The following is a 21,854-nucleotide window of genomic DNA, read 5'->3' on the forward strand; positions in this document are numbered from 1 at the left end:
CACTTGATAACAACATTCACTGTAAAGACTGGCTTCTTTAATTAGAAATTGCAAATGGCATATTGTTTTCACTGTGTTCAATTAAACTTGGGAAAAGGAAAAAAAATGTCTCAGCTACAAAAAAATATTTTTGTGCTTTTATTGAGAAACATGTTAAGTTATGTGAAGAAAGCTGCATAGGGGAGGTAGACCACATTGTGGTATGTGGAAAGTAATAGAAAGCTCTATGTTATGGCTGTTTACTGAATCTTGATCTTGGAAAGAATATATAATACTTATAAATTATTCTGGTGCCTGGAGAAAAAAAAACTAAAAACTTAGCAGAGCAGGCAAGTCATCCGGTAGTCTGTTCAGTTGGAACACTCATTTAACGATCACTGACACCAAATTAAGACAATTTGTTGACCTTGATCCCATAGACTGATACCTGGAGAGGGGGAGAATGTAAAGCACCCAAATAGCACTATCTATGGGGGCACTCGAGCTGTGGCCAATAGTTTTGAGCAATGCCTATGTAAAACAAACTGGTGGGGGACCTTGGGCAATGTGCATGGAAATCGAAACCGGGCCATTCTGGCGAAACCTAAACTAAAATCCTTCTATTCTATGTATGCTACTGCTCTAAGAACACAGGCTTGATTAAAGAATATTTTATTTTTTTATGTATTTAGAACGTCATAATTTAGAGTATATATAATGTACACACACCTTTCAGTTCTCCTGCTATCAAATCTCGATGCTCCCCTCGACTCTGAAGTTCAGTTTCAGTTGAATAATTATATATAGTCAAGTATGACATCATGTTAAATTACCGTGGTCATTGTTATGGTTAGCCACAGATAACTTCTCTAACCCACTCTTAGAGTCATTGACAGATTTCTCTCTGCAACATTAAGTTCCTATATAACTCAGTAAGGAAATAATTATTAATAGTGAAAAAAAATCAAACATTCCCCTGCCAAATATAAATTTTTTACCAATGCACCACTGCATTTGCAATAACACTTCTACCAGTGCAAGCAGACACATGTGGACCTGTTGTTGATCCAAAGCTAGAGTCAAATGTTGACCATTCAAGTAAATTTTCTCTAATCTGACACAGAACTATTTTGTCACATGCTTGATTAATAGAATTTCACATTATGTTCGGTTGCATTAAACAGCAAAGCCATGGATCTAATGAACAAAAGATCTAGAATCAACACTGAAGAATTGCCACTTATTTTTTCCCCCAATTAGCAAAATGGCAGGACTTCAGTGTTAAAAAGGCAACATGTTTTTTCCCTAGGGATCAAAAACACCTTGAATGTATGCCATAGTTTACAGACTTTTGAGTGAATTTATCACATCTTTAGATCTTGTGATATAAACTACACTTGAAAAATTCTGCTTTTTGTAATGATTTTTAAAACATGGAAATGTAAAAATTCTTGAAACTGGAAACATTTTCATGGACTTCAAGCAGCCAATTAGTACCCTGTTCTGTGCTCATGAGGGACAAGAACCCTAAAACAGAGATCTATAGATGGGTCACTCTTCCATTTGTAGGGGGGTCCTCTGGCTTGGCTGACATGAGTGAATTTGCATGAGTTTGAAACAAAGAATTTTGAAGACTTCATTAACTCTTGTGCTAGACAAATATAAAAATTCTTAGAACAGCATTGATCAAAAATATTTATTGTAAATAAAATCAACATTATATGGTTAAATAATTTTATTTAATAGATTTTGATTTTACAAAGTGTTTGATAAAACATTTAATATATTGAACATTAGTATAACCAAGGAATAAAATTAACTAAATTCATTTAAAAAAAAATTAAAATTAACGGACATTTAAAGAAAAAAACAAATCATCTAACCACGTTCTAAAACATACATCTAAGGGTGCTGGCATAAATGAACACTGAAAAAAATGACCCTGTCCTGTACTGATGAGGGGAAATAATCCAGAAACAGCCATCCAACGATAGGTCACTCAACCTTTTGGATGGGGTCTCTGATCTGGCTGAGCTAAGTAGCATGCGTTTGAGAATTTTGAAGACTTAATTTACTCTTCTTCTAGACACACCCCAAATATTTAAATTCTTAAAAAAACAAAAATATTTTTTGCAAATAAAGTCAATATTATACGGCTAAATAATTTGATTTAGTAGATTTTGGTAGCTTACAAACTGTTCGTTAAAACATTTAATATATTAAAGATTAGTATAACCAAGGAATAAAATAAACTAAATGAATAAAAAAATAATAATGGACGTTAAAGTAAAAAATTATCTAACCGCATTGTAAAACATACATCTAGGCTGCTGACGCAAATAAACATTGAAAACATTTTTAAGGTTTTAGGAAAAAAAATTGTTTGACATCAATAATATATACAAAGGGGCTTTAAATGATTTTAGATTGGTATTTATGTTTTAAAACATACCATATTCTGAAAATTTTATATGGCAGTGCAAAAAATAAAATTATACCTTAAAGGTGCTATATGCAGCAGCAGTTTGAAAATATCACGTTTCACATTGGTAAAGCAGTGCAGAAAATTGTTAACATACTGGATGGTCAAGAAAAGTATTCGGTAGAAGAGAGAACAGGTCTCCATGAATAAATGGACAAAATCAATGTATTCTGGGAATATCGAAACGTAATAGTGTCCAATAGAGTATTGCAAAGCCAATGTAAACCTAAGAATTAAAAAATATATACAGTACTATAAGTGCTTTAGAATTTCAGGAGTCCAGTCAAATCCAAAAATTAAATTATAGAACTCTCCCCATCGAGGTATATTTTGCATTGACAATTTTTCATATACATGATGTAAATGCTACGTAGACATATTTAGTCACAACAGTGTATTATTGTGGTCCAAATTTATCCAAGGATTCCGATGTAAACTTAGTGGTTGAAAGAGAATCCATACAGAACCCTTTGGTTATTGCACAAGCTCCTTCTGGATTTCCTCTTTCCTCTATGGAATTACAATTGACTAGATTTTGAAGTCTTTGTCGCTCTTGGGCTTGTTTTGCTCGGTTGGCAATGTACCTTACTCTGCTCTGGCTTCTGGAGGATGTTCTCCTAAAAAGATTCATGCTCTCATCTTCATACTGAACAGGTTGAAATTCGGTGGGAGAAGTAATGTCATTTTCCTTCTCAAAACTTGTCAGCTTCTTGAGTTGCTCTGTGAGTGAATCTGTAGACTTAGTGGAGGCATTTATACCAGCAGGTCTCCTCTGAGCTCTCATAGACCTTGTAATAAAGCTTCTGCTTATGCTTCGATACTTGCTTTCAAAATTGCATGATATATCATCTGAGGTCAGGTCCCCAAGACTTTTGGACATTGACTGGGTGGCTGTTGCTTTATTAGTGTTGGGTTTTCTAATGGTCTGTTTGAGGCTCTCTACATATAGTCTATTCCATGTGTTCCTTCGTGGTAAGGGTGGCAATACTTCCTCAGGACGTCTACCTAGAGGCCTAGGACAAAGTTCATCTACTGCTTGGGTGCTAGATATTAAATTAGGATTAGATTTGCTTTTTGTTACTCCAAAAGATATTCCTCTGGCTAAAGTAGTTGCTGACCTCGGTCGGATGCTATTTTGTAAATTAATACTATCAAAGTTATCATCAGAAATATCAAGGTCCAGCAAATGTTTCTGTGCTAAATTGGGCAAAGAAAGGTCAATTACTGTGTCATTAGAAGATTTACTGGAAGACGACGACATGCTGTCCCTATGACTGTTCAGTTCTAATTTGCTCCATATCCTATCATTAATGGTGGCATCAGAATACACCTCTGCCACAGGAGATTGTAATGTTGAGTTTAAGGCTGAGCTATTTGAAAGAACATGACCTTCACTCTTTGTTCTTCTGACAGGTACAGGATGTCCAGTACGGATCATAGATGATTGTTGGGGCTTTGGTCTTAGAATACCAGGAGGTAAAGGGTTTATTACTGGGGTGAGCTTTATTTGTGGTTCTGAAGATTGGACAATTGTTGGTGTCTCTGAACTATTACTCCTTTGAACAAAGAACCATTTCCCTTGACTCCCTTTTGCCTGACGGCCCATGTTCTCCCTTGAGACATCAGCTAATAAAGACATTCCTGGCTTTATGTTCATAGCATTTATGGTAATTGTGGTTTCATGTTTGCCACTGGCATTATTGTGTGGATTAGCATTTTTATTTTTGCATGTTTTTTCAGTGCTTGTGATTGGACCATTGGTTGGTTGGATTATCTTGCCTAAGGCAAGGTCATTTATTCGGTTTGCTCTGTAGGTATCATCAGAGCTACTAGCTACACTAGAACATTCAGATTGAGATCCCGTTGAATCCTTACACCCTTTAAGGTCTTCATTAATAATTGAGGCAACAGGCTGGAGAAATGTAGGACCAGGAAGAGGTACGTGCTTGGCAAAGATGGGTTCTTCTGTAATAGTTTCCAGACTGCATAAAGAAGAGACCGACCTACAAATGGAAATTTGTCTGGCATCTGTAAGAAAAAATAATAATGAAGTTATCACTTCAATAGATGGGGCAATGCACAAAAAGAGGGCAGATGCAGATAGATACATCTAAAGCCATAATGTAAATAATGCAGTAGCACCTGGAAAGGTTGTGGGGTTCAAGACATCAAAAACATTTGGTATAAATTCAGCAGCCAAAAGGTAAATCAACTAAATTGGTATAAGATAGCGATACACCTTCCCCCAATATTCTAATAACCCAATGCATTGGACAAAAGCCAATACAATTGGGGAAATTTAGTAATGAACCAAATCTAATTTAAATGTATTATCCAGCATCAGCTAGTAGAATATAACTGGTGCATCTTTAGACTCTCTTTGTTAGGTGTACGGTGTATGGTAGACAATATTAGGAAATCTGCCCCAGTGCGTTATGCCTAGTGCAGGGCCTGAGGGGTGAGGCATGACACAGGGAGTCTTTCTTTGGTGTGGTTTGAATCCTTGGGCCATGCAGCACCTATCAGGCTGGAATGTTCCTTAAAAAACTGTAGCATGTTCCTTATAAAAGCCCCTCTCTCACTCCTCCAGAAACACTTTACTGGCATCATTCTTGATCTCTTTCAGGGTTGGAGTAGAAGTGTTGGCAAGAGTGCATCACAGTGCTATCTCCACTAGATTACACATTGAGATCTACAGTAAGTGCAGAGATCTGGATATTCCCACTGCATGCCGTGACTTCCTTTTCAGTAGTTCAGGCACATAGGGGCATCAGATTGGCAAATGTCAAGTAAAAGCAAATAACAGGGGACTTCAGTTTTGACAGATTACAGATAATCTCATTGAATAAACTGAAAAAATCAGAGACATCCAGCCTAATATCTGGGCAAAAACGTGTAAAGCTGGATCGGCCATCAATCTGATGTCTACACGACCCGTTCTCAGATTAAAATAGATCGGGCAGGTAATATATTCGGTGACCAAACTGAATGCACCAAATATGCAAATAATTGGGTAATTTCGGTTTTCAGCTGTCAGCAGATTCATCTTTTGGCAGATATTTCTGTATTCCTGGCTCTATAGTGACCTGATAGAGAATTGTTTATAAGTGGAGATTTCCTCAGCCACCAACCACACACTCACACAAGCATACAGTACATAGGACTTGTTGTAATGGACAAATGCAAACTCTGCTGAACACATAACATAGCATGCAACACAGATCTCATTAGCATGCACCTACTGCCCCAGACAAGATGTTCATGGGGGAAACAATGACTGGATAGACCATGCCTCTCGCGCATCCACAAGGATTTGTTCCTTTCATGTATGACAACATAGAAGTGTTAAGGGTGGGAGCAGACATGTGCTCTTGTGCCACTGAAGTTGCTGTATTTCTGCCTTATATCAACTGCTATGGAGCAGCCACAAGTAGTATCAATCCATAAAATGTTTAACTCTATATGGCTACACCGCAAACTGTGCCATTTAATGTTTGGCTCACTAAAGGGGTTGCCCCATAAAACAGTCTACATTTTTAAAAGCAGCACCTGGATCTGAATACTTTTGTAACTGCGTGTGATTAACCAGTTATTCAAAAAAATCTGGCTGTATAGCGCCACCTGACATTTGTTTCCTTATTATATACTTTTATGAGGTGGTCTCACATGCTCAACTCCATCCTTCAACTGTCACCAACCATATCTTCTGTTGAAGATGTGACCATTACAGGGAAAGAGCTGCAGCAGAACAGACATTTCCCCTGAACTGCCATGGTCGCACATGGTCAGTTCCATCCTTCAGCTGTCACCAGCCATATCGTCTGTTTAATATGTGACCATTACAGGGAGAGAGCTGCAGCAGAACAGACACACACCCTGAGAAGGAATAAATCTAGCAGCCATGTGTAGCAATGAATGTGGAGATCTCTGGATCCATGTGACATACAGGGCTGACTCTAGCTTTGTGACAAACAGTGGGAGTCTGGAGGTCCTAAGGTACCCCAGTCCATCTAAACAAATATTACACATGCAAGATGTCAGCACCAAATTCAGCTTTATATGGAGTTGTCTATTCATAGACCACTGAGGCCCATTATTGTGTCAGAATCTGGACCCACAGGAGGAGCCTCTGGTACTGTCATGGCCCAGTCCAAACCCGAGTGTACAAAGCACATGATTATCACCACCTTTAAGTTTCTACAAGAACTTGATATCGAACACCCTAGGCAGGCTGAATAAAATGCCATTTTACAATTTTATCAAGACTCATTTGGAAAGAGTGGTAGAAAAAATTATATGTAATATACAGTGTGTTATAACATTGCTTTTCTTAAGCCACCCTGTCAAAATATTTTTGAAGTCTTGACAAAACTGAAATCTGCACAGAAAAAGCCAGTTTCATACAGCCATGGACACCACAACACACAGTTACCTGAACCCTTTTGTCCTTTCAGTCTTTTACTAGAGAGACAGAGAAGTACAAGTGAAGAGGAAGAACGCAGGAGAGAAATTAGTCAGGAGAAAATTTAAGGTGATTTTTACAAACATGGGCAGGTAGACAAAAAGACATGGGCGAGTAGACAGACAGACAGACGTATCTGAAGACATCTTGTTTTGTAATGCACTCCAATCAGAGCACCATTCATAGTCACAAATCAAAAGTGACAGCTCTCCGTCAGTCCTATAGATGTGAATGGAATGGTGGACTGGGATGTGCACAACTGTTCAATTCAGAGTGGACTTTGAGACCTATCATTCTTGGGATGACTGGGGTTTCCGGCATTCCCCCAACAATCCAATATTTATCACCCATTTTTTGGATAGGTGATAAAAATACCCTTTGTGGGATAAAACTTATCCCTAACCCCTTCCTGACATAGCAATTTTCTGTTTTTCCATAATTTTTTACTCATTGCATTCTCTGAGCCACAACTTTTTTATTTTTCCGTTCACATAGCTGTATGAGGGCTTGTTTTTTTTGGGGAAAAATTGTCCTCTCGAACAGCACTATTTAATATTGCATACAATGTAGTGGAAAACTGGCAAAAAATTTTAAATTAAGTGGAGTTAGAAAAAAAACAAAAAAACATTCTGATAGTCTTTATGGGTTTTGTTTTTATAGCGTTCCCACGATCTCGTTGCAGGGGAGCCATTCAGTCACCAGGAGCACATTGTTTCCGGTAATTGATGCGCAGATGCGGTGGTCACAATTGATCACAACATCTGAGGGGTTAAAAGTCCATGATCGGCATTGTCGTTGAGCACAGACTCTGCCACTTAGCGTCTGCTGTGTAAAACAGCAAGCTCCCAGAGGCTGTGGTGGTGCCCACTAAGATTCTGAGTAGGCGCCATCGCTAAAGACCTGACATCTGCCGCACATTTACAGCGGGTGGTTGGGAAGGTGTAAAGTACAGTAACCTATAGTGTCTTCATTTATTTTAAAGAATCTAACCTAGTAATTTAGATTGTGAATTCTATCGTTATTACATCATATATAATAATATTTTGGGCGACTATGTTAAAAGAATAACAGAGAATAATGATGAAGACAAAGGCTCTGGTTGGAATAGTAACATTACAGAACAGTACTGATATTAGACAATACAAAAGACAGACAATATACATTAAAACACACAATAACGTAGTGGCTAAAGTAATGATGCTAATGTCTACAGAAACAACAAAAATGGCACTAAAAAAAATAATACTAATAAAACTCCACACTGTGACTGATTTCTACAACAGTGATGGTGGGACATAATATAGATCTTACCAGTAAAGAATATAGGGGAGTTACTTCGAATTTCTTCCAACTTTTGAATGAACAAGGCATTCATTTCCCTTTGTAGGGTACCCATTTGCCTTCGAGAATTTTCATGCCAGCCCATAGACAGTTGTGGACTTCCAAGGCTCTCAAGACTGCTTGAGTTAGAGGATATAGAACCACTGCCAACAGGGACCAAATTAACAGTACTTCCATACCTGCCACCTGTTTGACATTGCCACCGTTGTCTAGGATGACCTTTTATCCCAGCACATTTGGATTCTCCATTTTTCTTTCCTGGTATTACAATGGACTGCGAGTTTCTCGGAGGATCATCAGCGTTCCCATTGTCATTGAGAGCTAGTAAGTCTGTCTGTTGCCTTCTTGGCTGCTCTGTGATACCATAATATTTCAACTCTAACCTTTCTTCTTGCACACCACTATACTGCCCGTGAGCTGGAATATCATGTATTATAGGTTTGTTGCTGCTGTTATCGCTCCACTTACAGTCTAAATCTGGACTTTCTTTAGTGCCAATCACGCATTTCATACAGTTGGACGCCATCCCGATCCTACCTGAACCATTCATTGCACAACGAGCAAACACACCTAGTTTATGAGCAGGACTGTCCAGATGAGAGGCTCCATCAGACCTCCGTACCGATTCACTGAATGTCGGACACCTAGAGATACGAACGTGGCTTTTGCTTTTACCAGAGCTTATACTCTTACCTTTCAAACTCTTGCCGTGTAATGCCGTGGGAGTACTTTCTCTGGACAGAGGAACCGGAGAAGCACTTTCAGGCTCTTTATCAAAGCGGGGTATAGATGAATCGTCCGTCTCCCTTTCTTCACTAGCTCCTTCTGAGCTGTTGTCTTTGGAGTCAATTGCAATTTCTGGAAAGCCCTTTTTGTTTTTTTGCTGGCCTTTCGTTGGAGCGCTGGCAGTTCTTCTTAATATATGACTACTAATGGAATGTTTCCGGTGAAGCTGTCCAACAGCATGACTGTCCAGAGATGCTTGTTTTGGATTTCTCAGAAACAGACCTTTTAAGCCCACGGCCTGCTTGACCTGGATGGAAGGCAACCACAAAAAAAAAGAAAATTAAAAGTTGCTTTGTTTATCACATGATGAGTGTGTGAAATGCTATGTTTTATCCACATGTAGGTGAATACTGTTGGTCAAAAACAAACGAGTTGAACAAAACAAAAGAAAGTTAAAAATATTTTACGGTATGAGAAAATTCTTGGCAAAAATGAAAAAATGAAGTTTTGTGTGAAATGGCTGAAATGGACAAGAAATAACCTATGCACAAAAAATAAGTTGTTCCTACATTGCTAAGGTTTTTTTTTATACATTTTGACCTTATCTCTAAAACTGTGCATCAGTAAAATGATTTGAATAGATCAAGGGTTGCAGACAAGAAAAAAAAACATGCAATTTCAGCAATGTAAATGCTAGCATCCCTCATTACCATCACTTGTTTGTTATTTGCAGATTTTGAAATATTAATGAAACACTACAGGCAAAACTGATACACTGTGTCATACTACTGCAGGTTCTAAGGAGGTGGAGCATGACACGATTATTCAAAGAACACCAAAGAATGACTTCCCGTGTTAAGCTCTGTACTATGTATAACACTGTATGGGATTTGCCTAGAATGTGTCCTTAAGTGGAATGGCAGGAGGTTTGGAACTGAGAAAATGACTCCTTATAAGACAGCACATGGATTCCTGGCCTGCATCTTTCACCCTTACCCTTCTTACCTTCTAGTAATTGAATTACTTAAATGGAATTTGTCAGCAGTTTTGACTATGCAAAACCGCTGGAAGCACTAGGTAGGGACTGGAAAGGGAAGTACAAAAACACCTTTTGTGCCGCTTTTATTATCAGGAGTAGTGTGAATATGAAGTTTTATTCGGGCAGATTCTGCTCCTGCAAGTCTAGGAGGTGGAGCTTCACTGTGAAGTGCTCTTTGCATTGAGCTGCCTCACAGCCCCTCCCCTCTCAGTGACAGCTGTAGTGGTCTCCTGGTTTGATGTTATAGTTTCATTCAAGGCAAAGGGGGGGGGGGGGGGGGCTGTGAAGTAGCAAAGAACACATCACTATGAAACTCCACCTCCAGTGCATTTGCAGGAGCAGAATCTAGCAGAACAAAAGTTTATTCACACTACTCCTGATGAAAAAAGCTCCACACAAGGTATGGTGGTCCTGCTCTCTTCAGGCACTACTTAGTGCTGTCAGCAGTTTAGCTTGGTCAAAACTGCCGAGAGACTGCCTTTAAAGAAAACCCATCTGCTTTCCTGTCACTTTTAGTAAATGCCGTACATGTATTTTTGGAGCATCTTTTCTTAGAACTTGTTTGGTGCTTAAAACTGGGCGTTGTTATCCCCTTGTCAATGGGATGAATCCATACACTCGGGCACTGTGGAATCAATTTAATCAGTGTCAGAATGTGTAGGGACACACTATTGATAAAATACTTATACATTTCCAGGAGGAATAACGGAGTTCTAGGAAAAGATGTTCCCCAGGAGAAATACAAGTACTGACTAAACATACTAGGATAGGTAATGGATCCTTTATAGAGGGATATACATTGTGTGGTTTAAGTCTTGTACTGAATTTTCTTACCATTTGTAGGTGCCACTATTCTGTTGTCAAATGGAAAGTTGGCATAATAAGACTAATCATTTACAGAGACTAGTATATTTTTCCAGCTCTGGGCTACTTGCTATATTCATTCACCATTAGTGATTTCCATAAAATAAAGGGGGTGTAGATTTGTTTTAGATATCAGCATTTGGTTAACTTAAAGGAACACTACAGGAAAAACTGGTACACTGTCTAAAGAACACCATAGATTGAAACCATGCAGCAACCATGCAGGCCCCGCACTAGACATAACACAGTGACAGTTGCTCCTAGAGTGTTACGTCAAGAACAATGATCTCTGCCACATCACGATACGCTGACGGGCTTTGGCCCTTCTTCCAGAGGAAGGGGGCGACAAAGTGGACATGCAAGAAAATTATGTAAATAGATCAGGTGGAAAACAGCAAAAATGGGTTAAGAACATGGAACATTTCCCTTAAGCCAGTTTCAGACACGCATATCCAGTCCTGGAAATGCACTCTATTCCAGACTGAGCACTGCTTCTCTTAAGTAAACTCACAGCATCAAAGATTCATGATGCTTTCAACTTCTTCCTGACCATGAACTGCTGAACTGTAGTCGCATAATGCAGTGACTACAGTTTGGTAGACCTACGGTCAGGAAGGATTTTACAGCATCATAAATCATTATGATGTTGTGAGTTCACGTCAAAGGAGCAGTGTTCAGTTTGTGAAATACTGTTCTCACACGGAGCGTGTTTCCTGGACTGAATACTCTCATCGGAGTCTGGGCCTACAGTAAAAAGTCGTGCAATTAGAGATCATCAAAAAATGACCTATTGTTTTAATCAAGTTTTTCTGTTAATTTGTTTTAGACTATTAGGTGCTTTCTTTAAAATTTTCCATGGCACCATCTAAATTTTCAAAAAAATCTTAACATTCTGCAGGGTTTTTTTTTCTGCACTGACCACTAAGTCTACAATATGTCACAACTTCCTGTCCTTTGACAGCAGCCAAATGGGCCAAAGACAGAATGGAGAAGAGCTGACTCATTGACTTCTATGGAAGAGTTTTCTAGGCATGCTCAGTCACCTGTGCAGAGGCCATATGGGAGTTGGTAAGCTGCGATATCACCTATTGTGAATGGTGCATCCTATGTTATCTGTGTGTATAGGTGATATATGTCATTCTAATCCTGCCTGTGATGATAATGAGATGGCTACTGAAGTGTTTCCTGTACAAAACAGGAAGTCTTGACCTATTTTAGGCCTAGTGGTCAGTTCAAAAACTGCAGAATTAAAGATTACAAAATATATATATATATATATATATATATATATATATATATATATATATATATATATATAGCTAGTGACATGGAAAATTAGAAGAAAAAAAAGGTATAACATGAAAACGTGATTTGAACAATAGGTCATTTTATGATGGCACATTGCTATTAAACACATTACACTTATCTGAACAGAAAATGTACAATTAACAGGGACAAACAATGGCCATATATACAGGTACAGTGCAAATTGTGTCATCCCTGTGTATAATCTTCTGAAATCAGCCAGAAGCAAAGGATTGGGAGACAACAAGTTGTACTGTAGGTGGGTTATGAGCAGAAGTCGTCATGGAACATAATTACATTCTCCTGGTGAACTGAAATTATGAAGAATGTATTTCTGGCATTCTTGCAACATTCCTTGTATATTTGCCAACCTCTTATTCACAATCTATAGGAAAGATCATGACCCCTGACACCTGCCTCAACTATAAAAAGCTGCTGTACATTCTGAATGCCTCATGCATTATTCATAACTATAGTGGCTGCTATGCCTGTGATATCACAGTATAACATTCATTGATTCATCTGTATAATAATGAACCAGTGGCTTAATTATTATTGCTTCTTATATTTAAAAAAAATGTTAGTCAAAAATACGGACACATTTTATAAAATGTGTGAAACTGTGACAGGTAGAATAGGTTATGTAAAGGGTTTCAACTGTTCATAAAAACAGTATAAAATGTGGTAAAATTGCACAAAAATGAAATAGCAAGTGGGAAAACAAAAAAGTTTCAAAATATTGAAAACTTTTTTGCAATCAAAAATGCAATATCATAAAAAATAAAGGCAAAAAAATAAATGACAACTGAAATTGCCACCTCTGTGATGATTTGAACTATAAAATTATCACTTTAAACCACTTTTTCACCCGGCTTCCCTGCAGCTCTTCAGATTAAGGTCCGAGAAGACCGAAATATCCTAAAAAGTATATCAGCTGCCATTAAAGTGTACCTCTATGTTGCATGAGACCTTATATTTGGGACTTTGTGTATGGAATAACTGAGAGAGTGCTGAATTTTCTATCACCTACAACATTATCACAATTTAAGTTGCATGGTGAATGCTGTAAAAACAAACAAAAAACAAAAACAAAATATAGGGTTTATTTTTGCTCATTCTCCTTCCGACCAGAATACAAAGTAAGGAAAAAGTCATATGCATCCTAAAAGAGTACCAAACAAGCTCTCCCAAAGCTCCATTAGTCAAAAAATGAGGCTTACAGAATATGGTTGACTTTATTTGTGTTTTTATAGTACAAAAATAGAAAAATATAAAAATTAATTATACAGCATGAACTTGGTATTACCATAATCATACTGCCATTAACGGACAGTAAAAGAGCTCGAGACTGCCCATAGAGTTTAATGGTAAAATATGGCCTTCAGTCACAAGTAGAGGGAGCTTATTATATACTTCTCTATTATTACTTCCAAATGAACAGTATGCAGAAAGCTCTTAAAGGGGTAATGCAGCCTGTAATATTGATGACCTATCCTGCTGGCACCCCCACCAATCAGCTGTTTGAAGGGGAGATGGCGCTCGTACAAGCACTGCTTCCTCTTCAAGATTACACTGCGTGGAACAAGCACTTGTCATTACACTGCACCGCTGAGACTTCCGAGACAACGCACAGTGTAATCTTGAAGAGGAAGCAGTGCTTGCACGAGCGTCGCCTCCTCTTCAAACAGCTGATCGTGGGGGTTGTGGGAGTCAGAACTTCACCGATCAGATATTGATGACCTATCCTGTGGAGAGGTCATCAATATTTCTGGTTGCACTACCCCTTTAAGCTTCTGCTACTGGCTGCAAGCAGTGAGAATTGTATTGGTTAAAGGTGTTGTCCCATGGAAAATACTACACATTTTTCAAACCAGCATCTGGATCAGAATACTTTTGTAATTGAATGTAATTAAAAATTCTGTAAAGCTAGCGAGCTATTCTAGAAAATAAAATTTATATGTATAGTGCTGTCTGCTGTTTATTCTTTTCCTTTTTTCTCTGTCCACTTTGCTGAGTTGGTCGCACATGCTCAGTTCCCACCCTTCAACTGCCACTAGTCAACTCTAATGTTAGAAGCTGAGACAGCTACAGGGTGAGAGCAGTAACAGAAAACACACCCCACCTGGGAAAAGGACATGCCCCCTGAGCTGCAGAAAAAAGGACACACTGCCTGAGCTGTTAGCCTAAGGGTACTTTCACACTTGCGTTAAGCTTTTCCGGTATTGAGTTCCGTCCTAGGGGCTCAACACCGGAAAAAAACGGATCAGTTTTATCCTCATGTATTCTGAATGGAGAGCAATCCGTTCAGGATGCATCAGGATGTCTTCAGTTCAGTCACTGTATGGTTTTTAGATGGAGAAAATTCTGCAGCATGCTGCAGTATTTTCTCCATCAAAAATTTCGGAACACTTATTATTTTGCATTATTTTCCATTGAAATGCATTAATGCCGGATCTGGCCCCAAGTCTTCCGGAAAAACGGATCCGGTTTTGTGGTCTGCGCATGCGCAGACCTTGAAAAATGTGGAAAAGATAAATACCGGATCCATTTTTACGGATGACAACCAGAGATACGGATCCGGTATTGCAATGCATTTGTGATCCGGATCCGTCTTCAAATGGTGTCTGTTTGCATACAGATTGCCGGATCGGGCATGCAGTTCCGGCGACGGAACTGCCTGCCGGAATCCAACAACGCAAGTGTGAAAGTACCCTAAAAAAAAATCTAGCAAAACAATTGGAGCCGTATATGAAGAGATCTCTGGATACATGTGAGGTACAGGCAGGGCCGGCTCCAGGTTCATGTGGGTCCTTGGGCGATAAATCTCAGTGGGCCCCCTTGTGGCATTTGTCAAATGTCACCACTGCATCTGTGAGTGTTAAAAAACTGAAAGGGCGGGCTTCCTGCTCAGACGCGCCTTCCCCCAGCAGAGATCGGGGAAAGCACCCTGTTCTAAAAATGAGCCACAGCCTGTACTAGGCTTCCAGGCTAATTATTAGTATATCCCAGATCAGGCCTCTAGGTGGCAGCACTGAACTGTGATATAGTGATTTCTATACAGACTAATGGAGCAATTTCCATTATTCTGTATAAGTTTCAATCTGATGAAAAGTAATAAAAAAAAGTTTAAAAAAAAGGTTTGAAAATATAAAAAAAATTTAAAAGTAAAAAAGTAAAATAACCTCCCAAACTAAAAATAAACAAAAAAAGAATAACATTATGGGCATCGTCGCATGCGAAAACACCCATACTATTAAAATGTATAAAAAAAGGTTTTTTTATCACTATCTCCCAAGAAAATTTAATAAAAAGTGATCAAGTCATACACACCCCAAAATGGTGGTCATCAATATCAGATCAGCGGGGGTCCGACACCCGGCACCCCACCGATCAGCTGTTTGAAGAGGAGGCATGCGCCGTGCCAGCGCTGCCTCCTCTTTACTGTTTACCTTCTCGCCGTCGCCTCTGCAGCGGTAAGCAGGTATAATTACACATAACCATCCCATTCATTTTAATGGGACGGATCGCTCCCATACACTTGTATAGGAGCGATCCGTCCCATTGAAATGAATGGGACGGCTTGGGTGTAATTACACCTTCGCACCGCTGCAGAGGCGACGACGAGAAGGTAAACAGTGAAGGGGAGGCAGCGCTGGCACGGCGCGCGCCTCCTCTTTAAACAGCTGATCGGCGGGGGTGCCTGGTGTCGGACCCCCGCCGATCTGGTATTGATGACCTATCCTGAGGATAGGTCATCAATATTAAAAGCCCGGAGAACCCCTTTAATACCTTTCTTGGGATTACCATTAATCCCTCTAGTGGGATGGACCTCATGTTAGAGGTCTTTATATGATTAAATAAGTAAAATTCTAGGTTGATATTCTCAAAACAAAACATGTACTGTAACCTGGTACAGGGCAGGGTATAGCATTGCATTTGGATTCAAGGGGAATTTGTTACTTTGTGTTCATGCAACTGACAGTGCAACATGGCAAGGTCCAAGTTACATTCTTGAGCAAAAACAGCTTGAGCCATGGATTTAGAAATTGCTGTTTTTCTACCCATTAAATCATAATGGGTTAGTTTTGTTAAATGGGCTGTTGAACATATCATCATCAGCAAGCTGCAAGTGAATTAATTGTTCTCCTGAGACCAGAACCTATCAGAGCCCCGAACCATACTTTAAATTTCTTCAATTAAAAATTTATGAAGGGACGGAGCCTCCCGGGAGTCGACACAATGTACATTACATTAACACTGCAGCAGTGCAAAAAAAAAAAATATAATACATTGTGGAGGATAGAAATTGGCAAATATACAGATCAACTTGAATGCAAACATTCTTTAAAAGAGGGGGGGAAAAAAAGATTAAATGCATTTGTGAAAGGAAATAATCCACCTATGAAATGAATTTGTGAGTTATCAAGTATGAGGATGACGTGCCACAGTTTATAATGCATTCTCTATGTGCATCTACAATAATTTAAAATAAAGTCCTCGAAAAATGTAGCAGATCATCATTAATGTTATTTGGCATCCCAGATCAAATGCAATATTAAAAATTGTTAATAAACAAAAGAAATAAAAAAAAATCAGACACATTTAGAAGGCGATCCAGAATGGCTTTTTTGTGTAAAGAGAATTCGGACAATGAGCTTTTGACATTAAGACTGTGCCTTCATTTCTATTATAGACTTGAAGGGTTATATGTCTAGTGGCTTCCAGGTTTTGTTCATAAAATACAATTGTAGGGCCATAAATAACTTCACAAAATGGACAGGGATTTTGTTTTTTGCTGATGCTAAAGCCTTTAGGGGGGAAAATGACCAAACAGCAAAAAAAGAAAATTTGGACAAAGAAAATTTTTGATCTTAAAGTAAAAGACTGTCGACCTGGTGGAACAAAGACGATAAATCTCTAACTTACTGCCGAGTATTTCTCCAGCTATGTTGTAGGGTTTGATTACCAGCCTTAAAGGGGTTGCCTGAGGATAGGCACTTGTTGCATGTCAATGTAAAACAAACCACTCAGCACACTTCTTTCCTCTGCAAAATTTTTATATAAGCTCAAACCACTACAGGAGACCATAAAGTACAAAAACAACTCACAAAAATAGCCAATCATATAAATATGACAAGGAGGTCTACACAAGTCCTTCCATGTTTGTTCCTTGAAACGTCACAGTTGCATGCGTAGATTTCCATTAGCTAAGGCCTACTCTCCTAGTATTCAATGGAGGCCAGTTAGCACAAGGAGAAGTAAAATACAGAGTGGGCTCAGTATATATGTGGAGCCTGCCTTTCCTACATTTATTAGAGGCTGGTTGGCACCAAAAGAGGTAGCATTTAGCATAGGTTCCTGTCCAAAAGAGGTCACCTTGCTCTGGTGGATGGGCACAAATGACTTTAATCAAAATATATTTGCTAAGAACGCCTATCCTCAGGATAGGTAATCAATATCCGACACCCGGCACCCCCGCCGATCAGCTGTTTGAAGAGGAGGCGTGCGCCGTGTGTATAGTATTAGTTCATATATTCTATGGTTGCAGAGTGTAGTTGCATTGTGTCTGATTGAGGAGACTTTCTTGTCATATTTATATGATTGGAATACTTTTGTGAATTGCTTATGCACTTGGCATTTCTTGGTGTCATAGTGAACTAGAAAAGAGAAGTGTGCCATGCTGTTTGTTTTACACAGAGAGAATGCCTATTGTGCGTGCCGATTCCAAGTGGTCACTTTATTTCTCCTTTTTGTAGTATTATTTTTTGCTAAGATATGCCATTAATCCCAGCAGTGGTCCAAAAGTATTTCCCCTCCCAATGACTAGCAGGGCAGTGACACTGGTGAAGCCTTATACCATTACCTGTCAGTTCTGCTAAGCTTTCTTTAGGATGCGTGGTGGCCCATTGGCTGACCATGTTAAGAAGTTGACCGGTGCTGAAGAAGCATGATACTTTCTTAGCGTTAACACTTCATTTGGGCCAAAAGACATTGGTAGCATGTTCTAGTGATATGCCTCCAATGTCTGTCATGAGAGAATCCCTTTAACCACACACGTAATATCAGATAGTCACTGCTTTTGGTCAGTCATGATTTCCATCACAGTTAGGGCTAACATCATATGATTCACACACCTATCAAGTTATGATAAGATTACAAATAATGTTTGCCAATTTCTTTTAAGAAATACAGCAAAAAACTTTGTTCCTCAAGGGGATGAAAAAAACTTAAGGGGGTTTTGTCACTTCAGAAAATAGCATTTATTATGCAGAGAAAGTTTCCATGGTTACGACCACCCTGCAGTCCAGCAGCATGGCCGTGCTTGTACACTATAGAAAACCGTACCAGCTTACGTAAGCTCCCACGGTCCCGGCCACCAGAGAGGCTGGCTTTTTTTTTTATAGTGCGCAAGCACGACCACCACTGCTGGATTACAGGGTGGTCGTAACCATGGAAACATGCAGTGCATAATGTGATAGAAAAATTAAGCAAGCCAGCAAAGTAGGCAATATGGACAATCACAGTACATTAGTAAGTGCCTTGTATTAACTTTCTCTACATTATAAATGCCACTTGCTGAAGTGAGACAACCCCTTTAAGAGAGCTATGTACATATGTATACACACTTAGGCCTCATGCACACAAACATATTTTCGGTTTGCATTTTTACGCATTAAGTGCTGACCCATTACTTTCTATGGGGCTGCAACAAAATGTGTACAACACACGAATGTGATATGTATGCTGTCCGCATCCATTTATCATGTAGAGAAAGTTAATAAAAGCCACTTACTAATGTATTTTGATTGTCCATATTGCTTCCTTTGCTGGCTTGCTTGGTTCATTTTTCCATCACATTATACACTGCTCGTTCCCATAGTTACAACCACCCTGCAATCCATCAGTAGTAGTCGTGCTTGCACACGATAAAAAAAAAAAAAAATGCCAGCCTCTCTGGTGGCCGGGACCTTGGGAGCTCATGTAGGCTGGTGTTTTTTTTCTATAGTGTGCAAGCACAGCCACCACTGCTGGACTGCAGGGTGGTCGTGACCATGGAAACTTTCTCTGCATAATAAATGCTATTTGCTGAAGTGGCAAAACCCCTTTAAGTTACGTGGCATTACCCTACTGGATTTATATGATCTATACTCCAAGATCAGGGTTGCCAACTGCCTGGAAATTTCTGGAGAGCCTGTACAAATATGCGATCAGTCTGAAATTGGAGGAGCTTGTTTTGCCTATTGTGGTTTATTTTAGTGTTCACAATAAATGCTACTGTAGTGCTATAATTCTAAGCCATAGACCTACTATATATCACTTAGATCTCATAATTCTTTTTGGCTTTCCAATATGTCCTTAAAATACTTGTTTATCCATCATCTTTAGTGATGAGCAAATCGAAGTCCACAAAGGATAAATTCGATTAGCTGTGAAGCCGAATTCCCTCGTGCTTCGCGGTAGCGAATTAATTTAAACTGAAATAGTGTAAAAAAATAAAATAATAATACTTACCTAATCCATGTGCTCGCGACGGGCCAGCTGCTGCAATCTTGCCTGAAGATCTCGGCTGAAATCCCGCGCACTGGGACGTACCACGTTACCACGCTTTGCTCGAGAGTTCGCGGCAAACCTTCAAGCAAGATGGTGGCGGCCGGCCCATCACAAGCGAATGGATCAGGTATTATTCATTATTTTTTTTTTTTTTTTTACACTTTTATGTATATCCGATGCCGCGATAATTTCTAAACGTGGCATCTGAGGGGTAAAATGACAGGAAGCGGAGCAATCGCCACTCCTTGTCATTGCACCCACTGCTTACAAAGAAATGTGCTTTGTGACTAAGTAAAATTCAGCGAAGCAGCTGAATCAAATTTTTTAATACTTCACTCATCACTAATCATCTTGTCCAGTATTAAAGAAAGAAGTAAAATCAGGTTGGCAACCCTGAAGAATGAAGCAAATTATGGCCGTCAAGATCTAACCACATTTTTATCCCTTCACCTTTTTTGCTTTTTCCAATATATTTTTCTGGCACTTTATTGTACTGTTTTAAAGGGGTTGTCCGGACTTTTACTATTGATGACCTATCCTAAGGAGGTGATCAATATAAGATCGGCGGTGGTCCAACACTCGTCACCCCCGCCGATCAGCTGTATGAGGAGGTAGCTTCTGCAAATATATATTATTTGTAAATATATATCATCATATCAATTAACTTACAAACATTTTTAGGGATATTTTAATTAAAGGGGTTGGCCACTATATCAGAACTTTCAACTATATAGTGGGCGGTAGGGTAAAAAAAGAGTTTCCTAATATACTTTATTTAAAAAATCTGAATGGTAATGTTTTTATAATGAGCCCCGCCCCCTCAGCCCCGCTCTGCGTTCATCCATGGCTGCACGCGACATGGAGGAGCTTTAGAGAAAGCTCGTCCATGGCTTTATTCTAACTGCACATGCGCTGCTTTTCCTAATAAGAGCAGCGCATGCCCAGTCTCCCCCTGCCACTGGCGCGCTTCCTGCTCCGACTTTGTCTCTACAACCGGCTTATTCCTGTCAGAGTTCGGAGCGGGAAGAAAAGTAAGAGCTCGCCAGTGGCAGGGGCAGACTGGGCATGCGCTGCTCTTATTTGAAAAAGCAGCGCATGTGCAGTTAGAATAAAGCCATGGACGAGCTTTCTCTAAAGCTCCTCCATGTCCCGTGCAGCCATGGACGAACTGGCTTTACGCAGAGCGGGGCTCATTATTAAAACATTAGCATTCTGATTTTTTTTTTATAAAAGTATATTAGGAAACTCTTTTTTACCCTACCTCCCACTATATAGTGGAAAGAACTTCTATAGTGGCCAACCCCTTTAATATTTTACTTTTTATGACCATTTTAAAAAAAATAAATTGATTATCTATCCTTCATATCCTAGGTGATATAAAGTTTAAAAGGGTTGGGCACCTTCTGGTTACTTGGGGCCCACATTTGTGTAAGATGACTGTATATGCTTTGTTGATATTCTGTGCCTTATATTTCATAAGCTATGCCCCTGTCTATAAGATGGCAGCTGATGGAGGGTCATGTGATCAGACACATCACTCATTCTCCTCCACACACGACCATCCATCAGCATCCATTTTATGCATAAGACACTTGGCAAACAAGGGGCATACTTTGTTAAAAAAAAAAATTTTTTAAAAGGCTCAGAATTTCCACAAAGGCTATATTAGTAAGTGCTACATAGTGATCTTACAAACACATTCATCAATGGATATTCAGCATGCTCATGCCAGTTATTTTGGCCCATCAAAGTCCCAGGGCTGCCAGATCTACTAGGAAACTTAGAGCTCTTCAGTTATGTCAAGGAGCAACTCCTCCCCTCAATGAACAAAGAGGTCAGTTTGGAGAGTTTAAACATCTTCATCACAAGTTTTGAAGCCTAGTTGTCACTGACAATAGCTATATTGTGTGGGGCATATGCACCCATTTGCATGGTGTGTTAAAAATGCAAAAATGTCAGTTTTTGATTAGAAACATTATATTAAATTATAAACTTTTTGAAAACACATTCATAATTACCGATATTCTGAATGTGTAAAGGTCTAGCGCAATTTGTGGAGATAAAAAAAATATTGCATATTTTAAATTGTTTGTAACCTTGAGCCA

At 39.1% G+C, this 21,854-nt stretch overlaps 1 protein-coding gene across 2 annotated transcripts in view; it reads right to left on the reverse strand.

Annotated features, from left to right (window-relative positions):
* Positions 1–1,749: 1,749 nt before the first annotated feature.
* The window catches only part of PLCH2 (phospholipase C eta 2), a 741,045-nt gene continuing 720,940 nt past the window's right edge, over positions 1,750–21,854 (reverse strand). For both annotated transcript variants that reach the window (XM_040427397.1, XM_040427403.1), the window contains exons 23-24: positions 8,958–9,297; positions 1,750–4,489 (exon numbers count right to left, since the gene is read on the reverse strand). In XM_040427397.1, the coding sequence (XP_040283331.1) occupies positions 2,859–4,489; positions 8,958–9,297 (1,971 nt within the window). In that variant the 3' untranslated portion in view covers positions 1,750–2,858. The remainder of the gene's footprint in view (positions 4,490–8,957; positions 9,298–21,854) is intronic.

This window comes from Bufo bufo, chromosome 1 (genome assembly GCF_905171765.1).
Source record: "Bufo bufo chromosome 1, aBufBuf1.1, whole genome shotgun sequence".
NCBI lineage: Eukaryota > Metazoa > Chordata > Amphibia > Anura > Bufonidae > Bufo > Bufo bufo.